This window comes from Tenrec ecaudatus, chromosome 14, assembly GCF_050624435.1.
Source record: "Tenrec ecaudatus isolate mTenEca1 chromosome 14, mTenEca1.hap1, whole genome shotgun sequence".
Taxonomy (NCBI): Eukaryota; Metazoa; Chordata; class Mammalia; order Afrosoricida; family Tenrecidae; genus Tenrec; species Tenrec ecaudatus.
In genome coordinates, this window is record NC_134543.1 from 115,568,818 (window position 1) to 115,581,898 (window position 13,081).

General features: G+C 39.4%; 1 protein-coding gene across 2 annotated transcripts in view; it reads left to right on the top strand.

Annotated features, from left to right (window-relative positions):
* UNC13C (unc-13 homolog C) overlaps window positions 1-13,081 on the top strand; it is a 550,871-nt gene that overhangs the window by 70,418 nt on the left and 467,372 nt on the right. For both annotated transcript variants that reach the window (XM_075530957.1, XM_075530958.1), the window contains exon 2: window positions 12,984-13,006. In XM_075530957.1, coding sequence (XP_075387072.1) covers window positions 12,984-13,006 — 23 coding nt within the window. The remainder of the gene's footprint in view (window positions 1-12,983; window positions 13,007-13,081) is intronic.

Consider the following 13,081-nt stretch of genomic DNA (forward strand, 5'->3'; position numbering starts at 1 on the left):
GCTGCTCCAGCACCCAGGGCTGCATTGGGGTAGGTCCACGTAGCTTCTCCTCAGGGATGTCTTGCAGAAAGTGAGCCTTGCCAGCTGAAGCAGAGACTGTCTATGGCAGCTGCACCCTGGTCTGACCATCAGAAAGCAAGAGACCCAAGAACTAGAAAGGTGAGGCTCATGGAGCCATTTATCCCTCTGCCCTTCAATCAACCCCACATGTGTGTATCGTGCCACAAGGTTAGCACAATAAACTAACTATCTCACTCAGTTATGGTTATTTGATTTGATTTGATCTCCTCAAGTGAGTCTTGTTTGGGGTCTGATTAAAAAAAAAAAACCAAAGCCAAACAAAACACAAAGAAACTGTGCAATAAGTGGTAAGGCTAGTGATAATGACTATAAAGACCAGGGATTGTGATAAGAGTTGTATGAGTCCCTACTAAAATGTTTAATAAAATAAAATAAAATGTGGCCAGGCAAAAAAATGAAAAGAAAAGAAAACACTATATCCAACACTACTTAAGAATTAACCGAGAACCAAGGTCACCCCTTTCAGAATTGGCTGGAGATTGCTAGTGAACTTCTTCCTAATGCTGCTTGTTCTCTGGGCATCATCCCTGCTCTTCCTTTGCCACAGGAACACAGACGGGACTGACTTGACCGGACACTCATTTTAAAATCACTTACACCGACTTCAAATCCACGATGCAACTAACTGGTTGTGTGATGTAGGGGGACCATCACGTAAGCTTTGGTCATCTTATCTGTGGAATGAGAGCTACACGTGGCATCGTTTGGGTAAAAAGACATAAGGTGATACATGGTGAATCACACAGCATGGCATTTATTATCTCACATCTTTTTTGTCCCACCTGAATTTTGAGAACATCTCAAGAACACAGTTGATACATGGAACACGAATGCTGGAAGACCCGAAGAGCTGTTGGAGGACTTCAAAAGCATCATGCACGAAGAAAGCAAAAGGCCATTAAAGAGACATAAAAGAAAGAAAAGATCAAAGTGGATGTAAAAGTTCAAAGGGCAGCATGAGAAGACAAAGCCAGGCAGAACATGGTCAGCATTTATGAAGCTGAAAGACCTCAAAACAAATTCAAGCCTCGAATTATACTATTGAAAATTCTATAGGTAAAATATTGAATGATGCAGGGAGTATCAAGAGAGGCTGGCAAGGATACACAGTCATGGGACCAAAAAGAATTAATCGACAGTCCACCATGTCAGGAGGTAGCCCATGAGCAAGAACCAATGGTGCTGAAGGAAGAACTTCAAACTGCACTGACTGCATGAGCCCAAAACAAAGGTTCCAGGAATTGAAGGGATACCCATTACAACGTTTCAGAAAGCTGAGGAAACACTGGACGTACTACTCAAGTATGCCGGGAAATTTGGAAAACAGCTACCTGGCCAATGAACTGGAAGGGATCCATATCCGTTCCCATTCCAAACAAAGATGACCCAACATAGTGTTCAAAGTATAGAACAATATCATTGATACTACACAGAAGTAAAGTTTTGCTGAAGATCATCCAACAATGGTTGCAGCAGCACATTGACAGGGTTCAGGCCAGAAGTTCAGGCCGGATTCAGAAGAGGACATGGAACAAAGGATATCATTGCTGAGGTCATATGGATCTTGGCTCAAAGCATGGACTATCAGAAAGATGTTTACTTGCGTTTCATTAACTATACAAAGGCATTTGACTGTGTGAACCATGATGAACTTGGATAACCTGGAGAAGAATGGGAATTCCAGAACACTTCATTGTGGTCATTCAGAACTTTGCCATGAATCAAGAGGAAGTTGTGCAAACAGAACAAGGGAATACAGTTTTGTTTAAAATCAGGAAAGGTGTGAATCAAGGTTGTCTCCTCTCACCATTCTTGGTCAGTTTATACACTAAGCAAATCTTCAGAGAAGCTGGGTCATATGAAGAAGAGCATGGCGTCAGGTTTAGAGGAAAGCTTATTAACAACCTGAGGTATGCAAATGACACAGCCTTGCTTGACGACAGTTAGGAGGAATTGACAAACTTGTTGATGAAAATCAAGGTTGTAGTCTTTAGTATGGATGGCGACTCAATGTAAAAAAGGTCAAAATCCTCACACCTGAATCAAGAGGTAACCATGATACATGGAGACAAGGTTGAAATTGTCGTGGGTTTTATCTTGCTTGGATCCACAATCACTGCTCCTGGAAACTGCAGTCAAGAAATCAGAAGACATATTGCCTTGGGTAAATCTCCTTCACAAGATCTCTCTCGAGTATTAAATAACAAGGGTATTACTTTGAAGACCAAGGTGCACCTGACCCAAGCCATGATATTATTTTCTATTGCATCCTATGCTTATACGAGTTGGAAGACTAAAGTGGCAGCTCATTGGCCTTGATCTGGAATTCAAATAGTTCACATCTGGAGTTCAGAAGGTCAGTGGTTTGTTACTCTTAGCCTTCTTTCATGGGTCACATGTCTTTTCATCTGGTAGAGTCTCTCAGGAGGTTTTGCTATGAGAATAGATTTGCTTCTTGTGGTAACTGTTCACTTTCCTGTAGCTTGCTTCCTTTTGATAAATTCTGCCTTACCTTCTGTCCACATCTATCTTCCCCAAATTTGCCGAAAGCCCCAATGTTATGATATCTCCTCTCTTTGTTCTTGAATGTTTATGTCTACATCAATCTTTTACTATTAGTTTGGTACATTCATAATAGAGAGCAGAGATGCCCCTATGTGACTGATTTACCAATTTCAAATACTAGTCCCATATAGTGTATTCAAGCAGCGTGTGACTAAGGAATGGCTGAAACCAAATGAGCTGCCAAAGAGGCGATTCCAGATTGTAAGGACCTTGTACAACACAGTAGAACTGCCTCCAAAGGTTTCCAAGGCTGGAATCTTTATAGAAGTAGACTCTCACATCTCTCTTCCATCGGGCAGCTGGTAGGACTGTACTGCTGACCTTGCAACTAGTGTATGAGCTCTGGGCCACTGTGCCGCTGGGCCTCCTGGGATAATAAATAACTAAAATTTAAAAACCTACTGTCTTGGAGTCTGTTCCGACTCACAGCAATGCTCTGCAGGCTTTCTGAGGCTGTCTAATTTCCTGGGAGCAGATATGCTTTCTCCTGCTGAATGGCTGGGGCAGGTTTGAACCACTGACCTTGCAGTTATCAGAGAAAGTAATAGAGAGCTATAAATAAAAAAAATGCCTATGACAGTGAATGACAAACCCAAACCAAATCAGCAAATAATTTTTCCAGTTTGGGGTAAACATGCAGTGGCAAGACATCTATTTGGACTGTTGTAGATATTATGAAAATATGAACTAGACTAAGGAGTAGATAGAGGAGTATGAATATGAGCAAAAGCTAGGGGGTGGTTTCCACCAGCTTTAGTGACTAGTTGAATGAGCTTTGGACGACTGTCAAGCATTTGAGTTATCAGCTGGATAGAGAACATTTTCATCTTTCAACAAAGCGTGTGCAGAAAGAAAATCGGCAGAGGAAGCAACCAGTTTTATTTTAAAGTTAATACGTTTCAGGTGCCTTGGGATCACCCATGTAGATATGATCATTGGACGGATCGATCCTCTGAGGTGTGAAAGGCAATGACTACTATATGGACTGGAGACATCTTCAATGACAGAGTTGTAATGAGTACTAATAATTCAACTTCATTGGTTTCACAGTATTTCTAGAGCCCTCACTATTCAGAAGCTTTAAGTAATACAGTTATTCCCATTCTGCCTTTATTTGAAAAAAAAATTAAAACACCTCTGAGACTCATGTTTAGGGAAACAAAAATAATATATGTAGAGTAGGATCAGAAGTGGGGTTTGTCAGAGCGGCTACTTTTCTTGGTGTAAAAAAGAATCATTACTGAACCTCAAGCCATCTGTAGAGATAAATATTGTTCCAGTGAGAACTTGAACTTGAAATATTGTTCCAGCGAGAACTTGAAATTCCTCAATGACTCTCTGAACTCTGAAATATTAAAGAATCACATAAAGTAAGACTATTTCAAGTTTTCTATGACAAAGTGATTTAGATTCCAAAGTTTGCTCTGAATGATTTCAGATGGATTCGCTTGAAAGAAAATATATCACATAAAAGTCATTTCCCACACATTCTTGTTCTTTCTTTTTTCTTCTTTTGTTTCAACAGAGAAGACGTCCCGTCTTTTTCAAATCAACCCTCCATACTGTGTTCTGCATGCTGTTTTTTTTCTTTATCGTAATTGATAACACCTCCAAACATATCTTTCTTCCGTCATTCTTTTCTTTTACATATTTTCAGGAAAGATATTTAATATATACCTGCCATGAGATTAAAGAATAAACTCATCCCAACTATAAAACCAGACTGTATGGCTAACGATGATTGGACAAGAGCAAAAGTTGGACACGAGTGAAAGTTGAACCAAGGGTAGCACTAATGGATGGGAGTCAGACAAGACCGAAAAAGCATTTTCTTGTGTTATGGTTTTCAGCCTAAACCCCACAGAGTCTTGACCTCAGGGGGATTTTCAGTGGCCTAGGTATATGCCCTAAATATACATAAGAAAGATAATTGTTATGTGAAGACCTCTTCCTGGAAAGATAAATTCTCCTAATTATCTAGTTCCACATGCCACTATTCAGTACACATTGTTGAACCATGTTGAAATTGAATGTCTTTAGTGTGGAACATCACCCCAGTCTCCTGTTGGTTTCTCAGACTGTTGCGGCTTGTATATTTCTGTGACTGCCGGGACATATGCCACTAGTATTTCAAGTACCAGCAGGGTCACTCATGGTGGAATGGTGTCAGCAGAACTTCTAGACGAAGATTAGAAATAAGGACTCCACTTCTAAGAAAATGCCACGGAAAACGTTAGGTGCAATAGGAGAATATTATTGGATAGAGTGCCGAAGATGAGCCCTTCAGGATGGAAGAACACAAAGTATCACAGAGAAAGAGTTGCCTTCGCAAAGTAGCATCGACCTTACTGGTTTGATGGGAACAGTGTTCTTGACTTTTCTTTGCTGATGTGGCAATATTCAATGGAGGATAAGAGAAGCAGCACACCCATTGATTATCACACCCATTGATTATCACACCCATTGATCATCACACCCATTGATCATCACACCCATTGATCATCATACCCATTGATCATCACACCCATTGATCATCACACCCATTGATTATCACACCCATTGATTATCACACTCATTGATTATCAGAACGTGGAATCTATGAAGTGTGGTTATAAGAAAATGAATGATCAGAACATGGAATTTATGAAGTGTGATTATAACAAAATTTCCAGAAGAGCAAACCTATCTATCTGGGAAGAAGTACTGTCAGAATGTTTCCTAGAAGCAAGGATGGTGAGACCTCCTTTCATTGATTTTGAACATGCTTTTAGGAGGGAACAGTCCCTGGAAAAGGACATCATGCTTTAGCAGAGAGCCAGCGAAAAGGGGAAGAAGCTCGGTGAGCCGGACTGACACAGTGATGGGGCTGAAACAGAGCAACCCTTGTGAGGCGGGCACAGGACTGAGCAGGGTCCTGTGTTGTACAGATGGTCACTTTGAGTTGGAATAAGTTCAGTGACACCTAACACCAGTGTTGTCAAATAAAACCCCCGAATTAGCAAATGCATATCAGAATACCTATTTTATTAGTATAAAAAAAGAAAATGATGACTGATAGCTTTGACAGTTTTGTGTTTTCCTATCTTATTCCCACTTTACAAGTAATGCCCCAGACTTTTTTCTGAATTTTTAATTGTTAACACTGTGGAATAAGTGTGCATGAAAGGATTCCTAGATTTAGGTGAGTAGAAGAAAGCTGCAGGTGAGTGAGCTGCCCAGGGTTTTGAAGGGCTATGTAAGTGTAAGAGCAAAAGCAGTAACCAAAAGAGGGTTTCCCTGCAGGCCCCGCATCTCTTTAAATGGTACCGATTCTTAAACACGAACTCATTGAATTTAATTATGAACTTAAAGTGGATTCGCGTGATGGATAAGGAGCATTAGTGGCCCTGTGGGTTAGGGTTTGGGAGGTTCAACCCCACCAGCTACTCAAAGAAGAAAAAACGAGGCTATCTAACATCCCCTTTCCAGATAAAAAATGGCTCAAAGGCCCTTAAGCTCATAATTGAGGAGAGAGGGGAGGTATCCCCTTTGACTCACCCCCTGGGTCATTCCAGCACCCAGAGGGAGGGGTATCATCCCCTTTGAGACACAGATGTACCGTCTCAGAAACCTTAGGGAGCAGCTCCAGTCTGCCTTCCAGGGCCCTTGTTAGTCAATTGACTTCCTGCCAGTGGGTTGAGTGTGATCTAAAATACTGAAGGGAGGGGAAGTTTCAAATTTGTTAACAAGCAGCATACCACCCAGTACTTAAGGTTAATATTAATGGTACTTTTAAGGAGCCACGGGAATGCATTAGACGGTAGTAAGGTCTCTTTGACTCTGAGAAAAGGGAAACTGCATCTTTTTAAAGGAAGCTTCTCACTAAGGGGGTGATTAAAGTCTTAAGAGAACTGAAATCTTAATCTTTTATACACGCAGTTGGGAGGAATTTTTGTTACCTGGGGTAAGAGTCAGAATCTGCCATAGGAGTGCAAACACCCAGGCTCCTAGCCCAGGGCTGGATGGAGTTATGTTTTATTTCCCATTACAGGGATGCTGCCTACCTTTTCTATTATCTGCACCCTCTGCATGCAAAATGGTTTCTGGTTAGGGCTACACTTTTGGTTTCCAACTGCACAAAGAATACCTCCCCAAATGGCAAGCTAAAAATGACTAACGTCTTCTTTGCCAACAGAGGTGAGGTTTTCATAAGTGGTGTATTCTGATGCCTACAAATCATTTTGCCCCTCATAATCGTCATTTAAAATCACTCAAACCTCACAAACCCCATGTGTACAGCAGTCCGTGTAAAAGGTAGAACCATTACGAAATAATGTGGGTTTTGAGTTACCGGATTTGTGTGTGTGTGTGTGTGTGTGGGCATTATCAGTGAGGATGCCCATTCTCCTAATCTATCATAATGTTCAGAGAGATTTTGTAACAACTCTTTTTTTTTAAATCATTCAATTGGAGGCATTTACAGCTCTTATAGCAATCCATCCATCCATTGTGTCACGCACATTTGTACATATGTTGCCATGATCCTTTTCAAAACATTGTCTTTCTACTAGAGCCCTTGGTATCGACTCCTCATTTCCCCCCTCCCTCCTTCATCCTCCCTCCCTTCTGAACCCTTGATAATTTATAAACTATTATTATCATATCTCACCCCAGGCTCTCTATCCCTCCACCCACATTTCGGTTGTTCATCTCCCTTGGGGGGGGTGAGTGAGGGGGGCCATTGTATGTCGGTCATTATGATTGGTTCCCCCCATTCTCCCTTCACCTTCCCCCTACTCTCATGGTATTGCCACTTCCATTATTGTTCCCGAGGGGTTTATCTGTCCTAGATTCCCTGTGTCAAGAGCTATTATCTGTACCAATGTACATTTTCTGGTTTAGCCGGGTTTATAAGGTAGAATTTGGGTCCTGAGAGTGGTGGGGGTGGTGGGAGTGGTGTGAGGAAGCATTAAAGAACTAGAGGAATCGTGTATGTTTCTTCAGTGCTATATTGCACCCTGGCTGCTCTTCCCTTCCTTGTGACCCTTCTGTGAGGGGATGTCCAATTGTCTACAGATGGGCTTTGGGTCTCTACTCTGACTCCTCTCGCCTCCACCCCCTTGTTCCCATCAATATGATATGGTTGTTTGTTTGGGGACTGATACTTGATCCCATCAACACCTCGTGATCACACAGGCTGGTGTGCTTCTTCCATTTGGGCTTTGTTGCTTCCCAGCTAGATGGCCACTTGTTTATCTTCAAGCCTTTAAGACCCCAGACTATATCTTTTGATAATCAGGCGCCATCAGCATTCTTCGCCACATTTGCTTATGCACCCATTTTGTCTTCAGTGATCGTGTTGGGAAGGTGAGCATCACAGAATGCCAGGTTATCAGAACAAAGTGTTCTTGTGTTGAGGGAGTACTTGAGCAGAGGCCGTCTGCTCTCTTATTATTTAACATATAATATATGCACATAGGACTACGTCAACTCTTTATATCATCAGAACGCCACTCAGGTGGAAGCAGGAAAAAAGAGAGCTAGCCTTGATGACTTAGTGGGTTATATTTTGGGCTGCTAATGGCAAAGTCAGGACTATCAACCACTCTCTGGGGAAGCTTTCTACTCCTGCAAAGAGTTACAGTCTTGGAAACACACAAGAGCAATGCTCCCCTGTTTTGTAGGGTCACTGTGAGCTGAATGGACTCAAGGGTAGTGAGCTACTGTAAACATCATTCCTGGATGTTCTTGAAGGTTCCTCTGTTTCAGATAGAGATATTCTTAGATAACACTTATCCTAGGAAAGTATTTTACAAATATAAAAAGGAAAAAAACTAAAGAGTACTTCTTAAAGATTTTGTACCAAGAAGAGAGGGGAAAATCTTGTTGTGTTTGGTCGGTAGAGTAAGATCTGCCTGCAAAGTAAGATGATTTGTTTTCAGTATACAACCTTGGAATTGAGATTGCTTGCTGTGTCTAAAAGGAGTTGGGGTGAAAATATTATAGCAATAAACAATGTATTTGGGGTAGGTGGTTTTGACATTATTAAACAAGGCTTCCCTTTATTTGGGAAAAATATAATTGCAGGTTATTTGAGCATTATAGTTCCAGCCATATGACATCTTTTTGTGAAAATTCATGATTATGGGTTTTCCAGACCATTAAGCTGGAGCCTGTAGTTGATCTAAAGGTTGGTTTTTGTGAATTTTCTTCCTCACAAGCTTAGTTTCATAAGAGACTCCCCCACCCCCTTTAGTGACTTCCTTGAAGAAAACTGGCTAGTGGTTATGCATTGCTTTGTGATCCACAAGGTCAGCTGTTTGCAACCACTAGCCATCCTCAGGAGAAAGATGGGCTTTCTACTCCCGTAACAGGGACAGTTCTACCTTGTTCTGTAGGATCTCTATGAGTTCGCATTAACTGAAGATCACCGAGTTTGATTTTCAGTGATCACAAGCCAACAGAGGAAAGGATGGAAACCTGATGTTGTAGCCCTTTCTCCTGCAACTGGGAGGAGACCTGATGGTGCAGTGGATTACAGGTTGAGTGGCTAACCACAAGGTTAGCAGTTCAACTTCACTAGCTGCCTCTCAGGAGAGAGACGAAGTTTTCTATTCTAGTAAAGATTTAGCTTCTCAGAAACCCATAGGGGCAGTTCTACTTTGTCCTGCAGGGTCACTGTGAGTGAGACTCAACTTTATGGTAGTGATTGAGTGATCCCGAAATTGCAGTCAAGAGTCAAGAATTGCTTTCCAAGAGTTCACCAACCTCACCCACTTCTTTGAGCCAGTCATATTTAGAGGAACAACTAGCTTCAAGGACTCTGATATGGTCACACCTTTTATGATGCAGTTCGGTCTCCTTGCTCTCTGACTTTATACTACAATCTCTGTGTGCTGAAGGATTAAATGTAATTATCCCTTCTGTCCTAACTTGGCATGTGAAAGAACATTTTCTGTTTATCTGCAATGATGATATGGACAGTAGAAAACAACATATCTTCCAGAGCAGCTGATCGGGGTGGGGAGCTGCTTCTGCAAACACAGTCATTTAAACACAAAAGAGCATTTTGACCCTGATAGAACTCAACTTCAACTACATGATTGTTTCTCGATTGACAAATCCAAGTAACATCTATAATCAGTGGAGTCATTCTCGTCTTTATAAGTTTTATTTTATAGTTATTTTGGTGAAGGTTTACACAATGATTCAGGTTCCCATTCAGCAATTTCCACAGAAGCACAGTACTTAGGTGATATTAACGATGTTTTTAATCGATTTGTTATTTAAGACGGGCTCTATGATTTTAATGTGGAGCCACAGTGACACTGTCAGTTAAAAATTGGCCCACTCATCACAAGGACAATGGTTCAAACCCACTGGTCCACAGAAGAAAGGTGAGGCTGTCTGCTCTTGTTCAGATTTCCAGGCTTAGAAACACAAAAGAGCAGCTCTATTCTATTCTATAGCGTCAATATGAATCAGAATCAACTCGATGTTCCTTTTGTTCCTCCTTTTGGTCTATGTGTCTTTAATAAATACATTTTATCAAGTTAAGGAAATTGCTGAAGATTCTTAGCTCAATAATATGGTTTTGCATTGCTTTGGTTTTTTAAATTTGTTTTATCTCTGAATGATTGATTTTGTTTATTATCGTTATTTAAATTTTTTTATCATTTCACATGGTAAATCACATGGATGTGTTTTTTAAGTCATCTTAGCTGAAGTATAATATATATTAGTTGTTTTACCCAAATTATAATCTACATGTTATAAAATACATCTTATTATGTATGCATGCATTTTGTCTCATATACACTCATCTAACCACTTTTGCAATCAAAGCATATGCAATTCCATCGTCACCAAAAGCTTTCTCAAGTTTCCTTGCAAGCATTTCGCATGAACTGTCACTTTAGATTACTCCTGATCTGCTTTTTGTTATTACATATTAGTTTTGATTAAACTTCCACTTCAAGGAAAAGCAGACAGTATGCATGTTTTTGTATTTTTTTACTAAGCATACTTTTGAGATCGATCCATAGAGTAGTGTGTCAGTACTATGTTGCTCTTGATTGGACGGATGCGGTACATTTTAAATTCCATTCAATGATTGATTGCCGTGTGGCTTATTACTGGTATTTGGCCCTCATTAATCAATAAACCATGGATATTTGTAAATTTTTGACTTTGTGCTTTCATAATTTCTATTAGTGACTGGTCATATACCTTTGTAAAAAGAACCCATTTTCCAAAGTGACATTAGCATTTTACATTCTCAGCTTCAGTGTGCACTTGAGTTGTTCCATGTTTACTAACTCTTCCTAATGTCTGTCTTTTTAATTTTAGCCATTCTACGATATGTGTCATTATATGTCATTTTAGTTTTAAACGCTAATTCCTCATGACTAATGATAAGACTATTAATATTCAGCACTTCTCATAGTCACTTTGACCTCACTCATATATTTTTTGTGTCTATATAAATATTTTATCCATTTTCAAATTTAGTCATTTGCCTAAATTACATCAGTACATTAGATCCTAACATATATGTGTACACACATACATATATAAAAATACTATCTGTTTATATAATACAAATATTTTGTTCATCTGATTTGGGGGTATAAAATTATGCTTTGAAAACTAATAACTGTATTTTGCTTTCTAATATTATATTGTTTGTTTCTGTTGCATATTTTAATATCTCCTGGAATTTCCAGAAATAAGTTAAAAGTGGTGGCAGTGCAGATTTTGTGGTTTGTTTTTAATAAAAATGGGACCCCCTTATATTTCACTTTTAGTGGAATTTTAAAAAGGAATAATTTTTAACACATTAATATTAAGGAAGAATCACTCTATCCCTACTTTAAATAAATTTCCAAACATTTATTTAGGACATTTTGAACTGTATCAAAAAGCTATTGATATCTGTCGATGTCCAGACACTGTACTTATTTTCTAACCAACTGAAATGTTACATTAAACCAGGCATTTCAAAATGTTAAATAATCTTTGAAGTCATATGTTTTGGATAAGTTTACTATTCTCTAGCTATAATAATATTTTTATTTGCAATTTTTATGCAATAGTTTAAATATTTATGGTCAGAAGTAAGATTTTTATTTTACTGCTTTCTACTGAAATGTTTTATATCTAAAATGATGTAACCTTGATATAGAAGAAAATCTGCATAAAATATTTTTGTGATAGTTATTTCTTCCATATTAGTGAGTTAGGTAATATATTGCAGACTGATCATTATGCTGTGCGACCTGGGGCAATTCATTTTCTCCCTCGGAGGCTAGTTCATCTATAAAAATGAAGGGAATTGGGCTATTGCAACTCCTAGATTGTTCCAGTTCTAACATCCTACACCTTAAAGTCATCAAGAAGTCCCCTCAGCTTTATGCTGTTAACTAGGGCTGAATTAATAAGTTTAAGAGCAATATTACTGAGAAAAATAAAAATAAATTGTGTCCTTATGACTGGCAGTTTTAGACCTGAGATTTAAAAAAGAAAAGAATTTATAAACAAAAACTTAGAGGCCCATAGTTTTATCAGTTTGGGCTGAGACTGAAACATTTCAAAATTTATTTATTTATTGAGACGGAAACATTTTGACCCTGTGATTTCTCTTAGAGTACTTTCAAAATTGTGGGCCATCTATACCTCGCTGTACAAGTCACGTGAAATAGTAGATAAAAGCAGTGAGCGTACAGACAGGAGACCTAGATTAGTGTCCCACTTCTGCCATTTACTTATTTTCTTAACCTATTCCACCCACTTAACCCCTCTTGGGCGTTGATTTTCTTATTTGTAAGAATTTATATGTAAGTTGTAAGTAAATAATCCCACAAAAAATGTATACCACTGTGGTTTTATGGGTGATTTTATTGAGGTCTTATCCCCCTTTGTTGCGTCTTTATTGATGCTGTAAGCAACGTTGCCAGGCAGCCGGCAGAGTGCCAGTATCCTTATCGTCTGAGGTGATTCTAGAGCACGGATGCTGGCGAATTTGGTAGCTTGCCCACTGTGCTCCAGAAGCGGCAGATTTCCAGCTGCAGCCCGGGAATCCTGATGCCTCAGCTGCGTTTGTTTTCTTTATTTCCCACCTTGTCTTTCATTAAACCTTATAATTACCTTTCTATACTTTCCAAGCATTCTGGCCATATATTCCAGCGATTTCGATTATGAAGACCAACAATCTTGGATCCCTGGGCACTCAACTTGGAAGCCGTTTGTGATGTTAGACTCTGTAGCATAATGCCACGTTGTTCATGTATGTGCTGAACTGATTCCATGAAAAGAACTCCATCTAACGTGTATCCCTTCTTTTCCTGATTCTCTTTCAGATAGCAGTTCTATGGACGAAAAGGTTTTAAATCATACTTTTTCTTCCCTCCCGAGGGAGCTTGTCTCTTGTCCATGTTTGTCTGTGATATCTTAGATC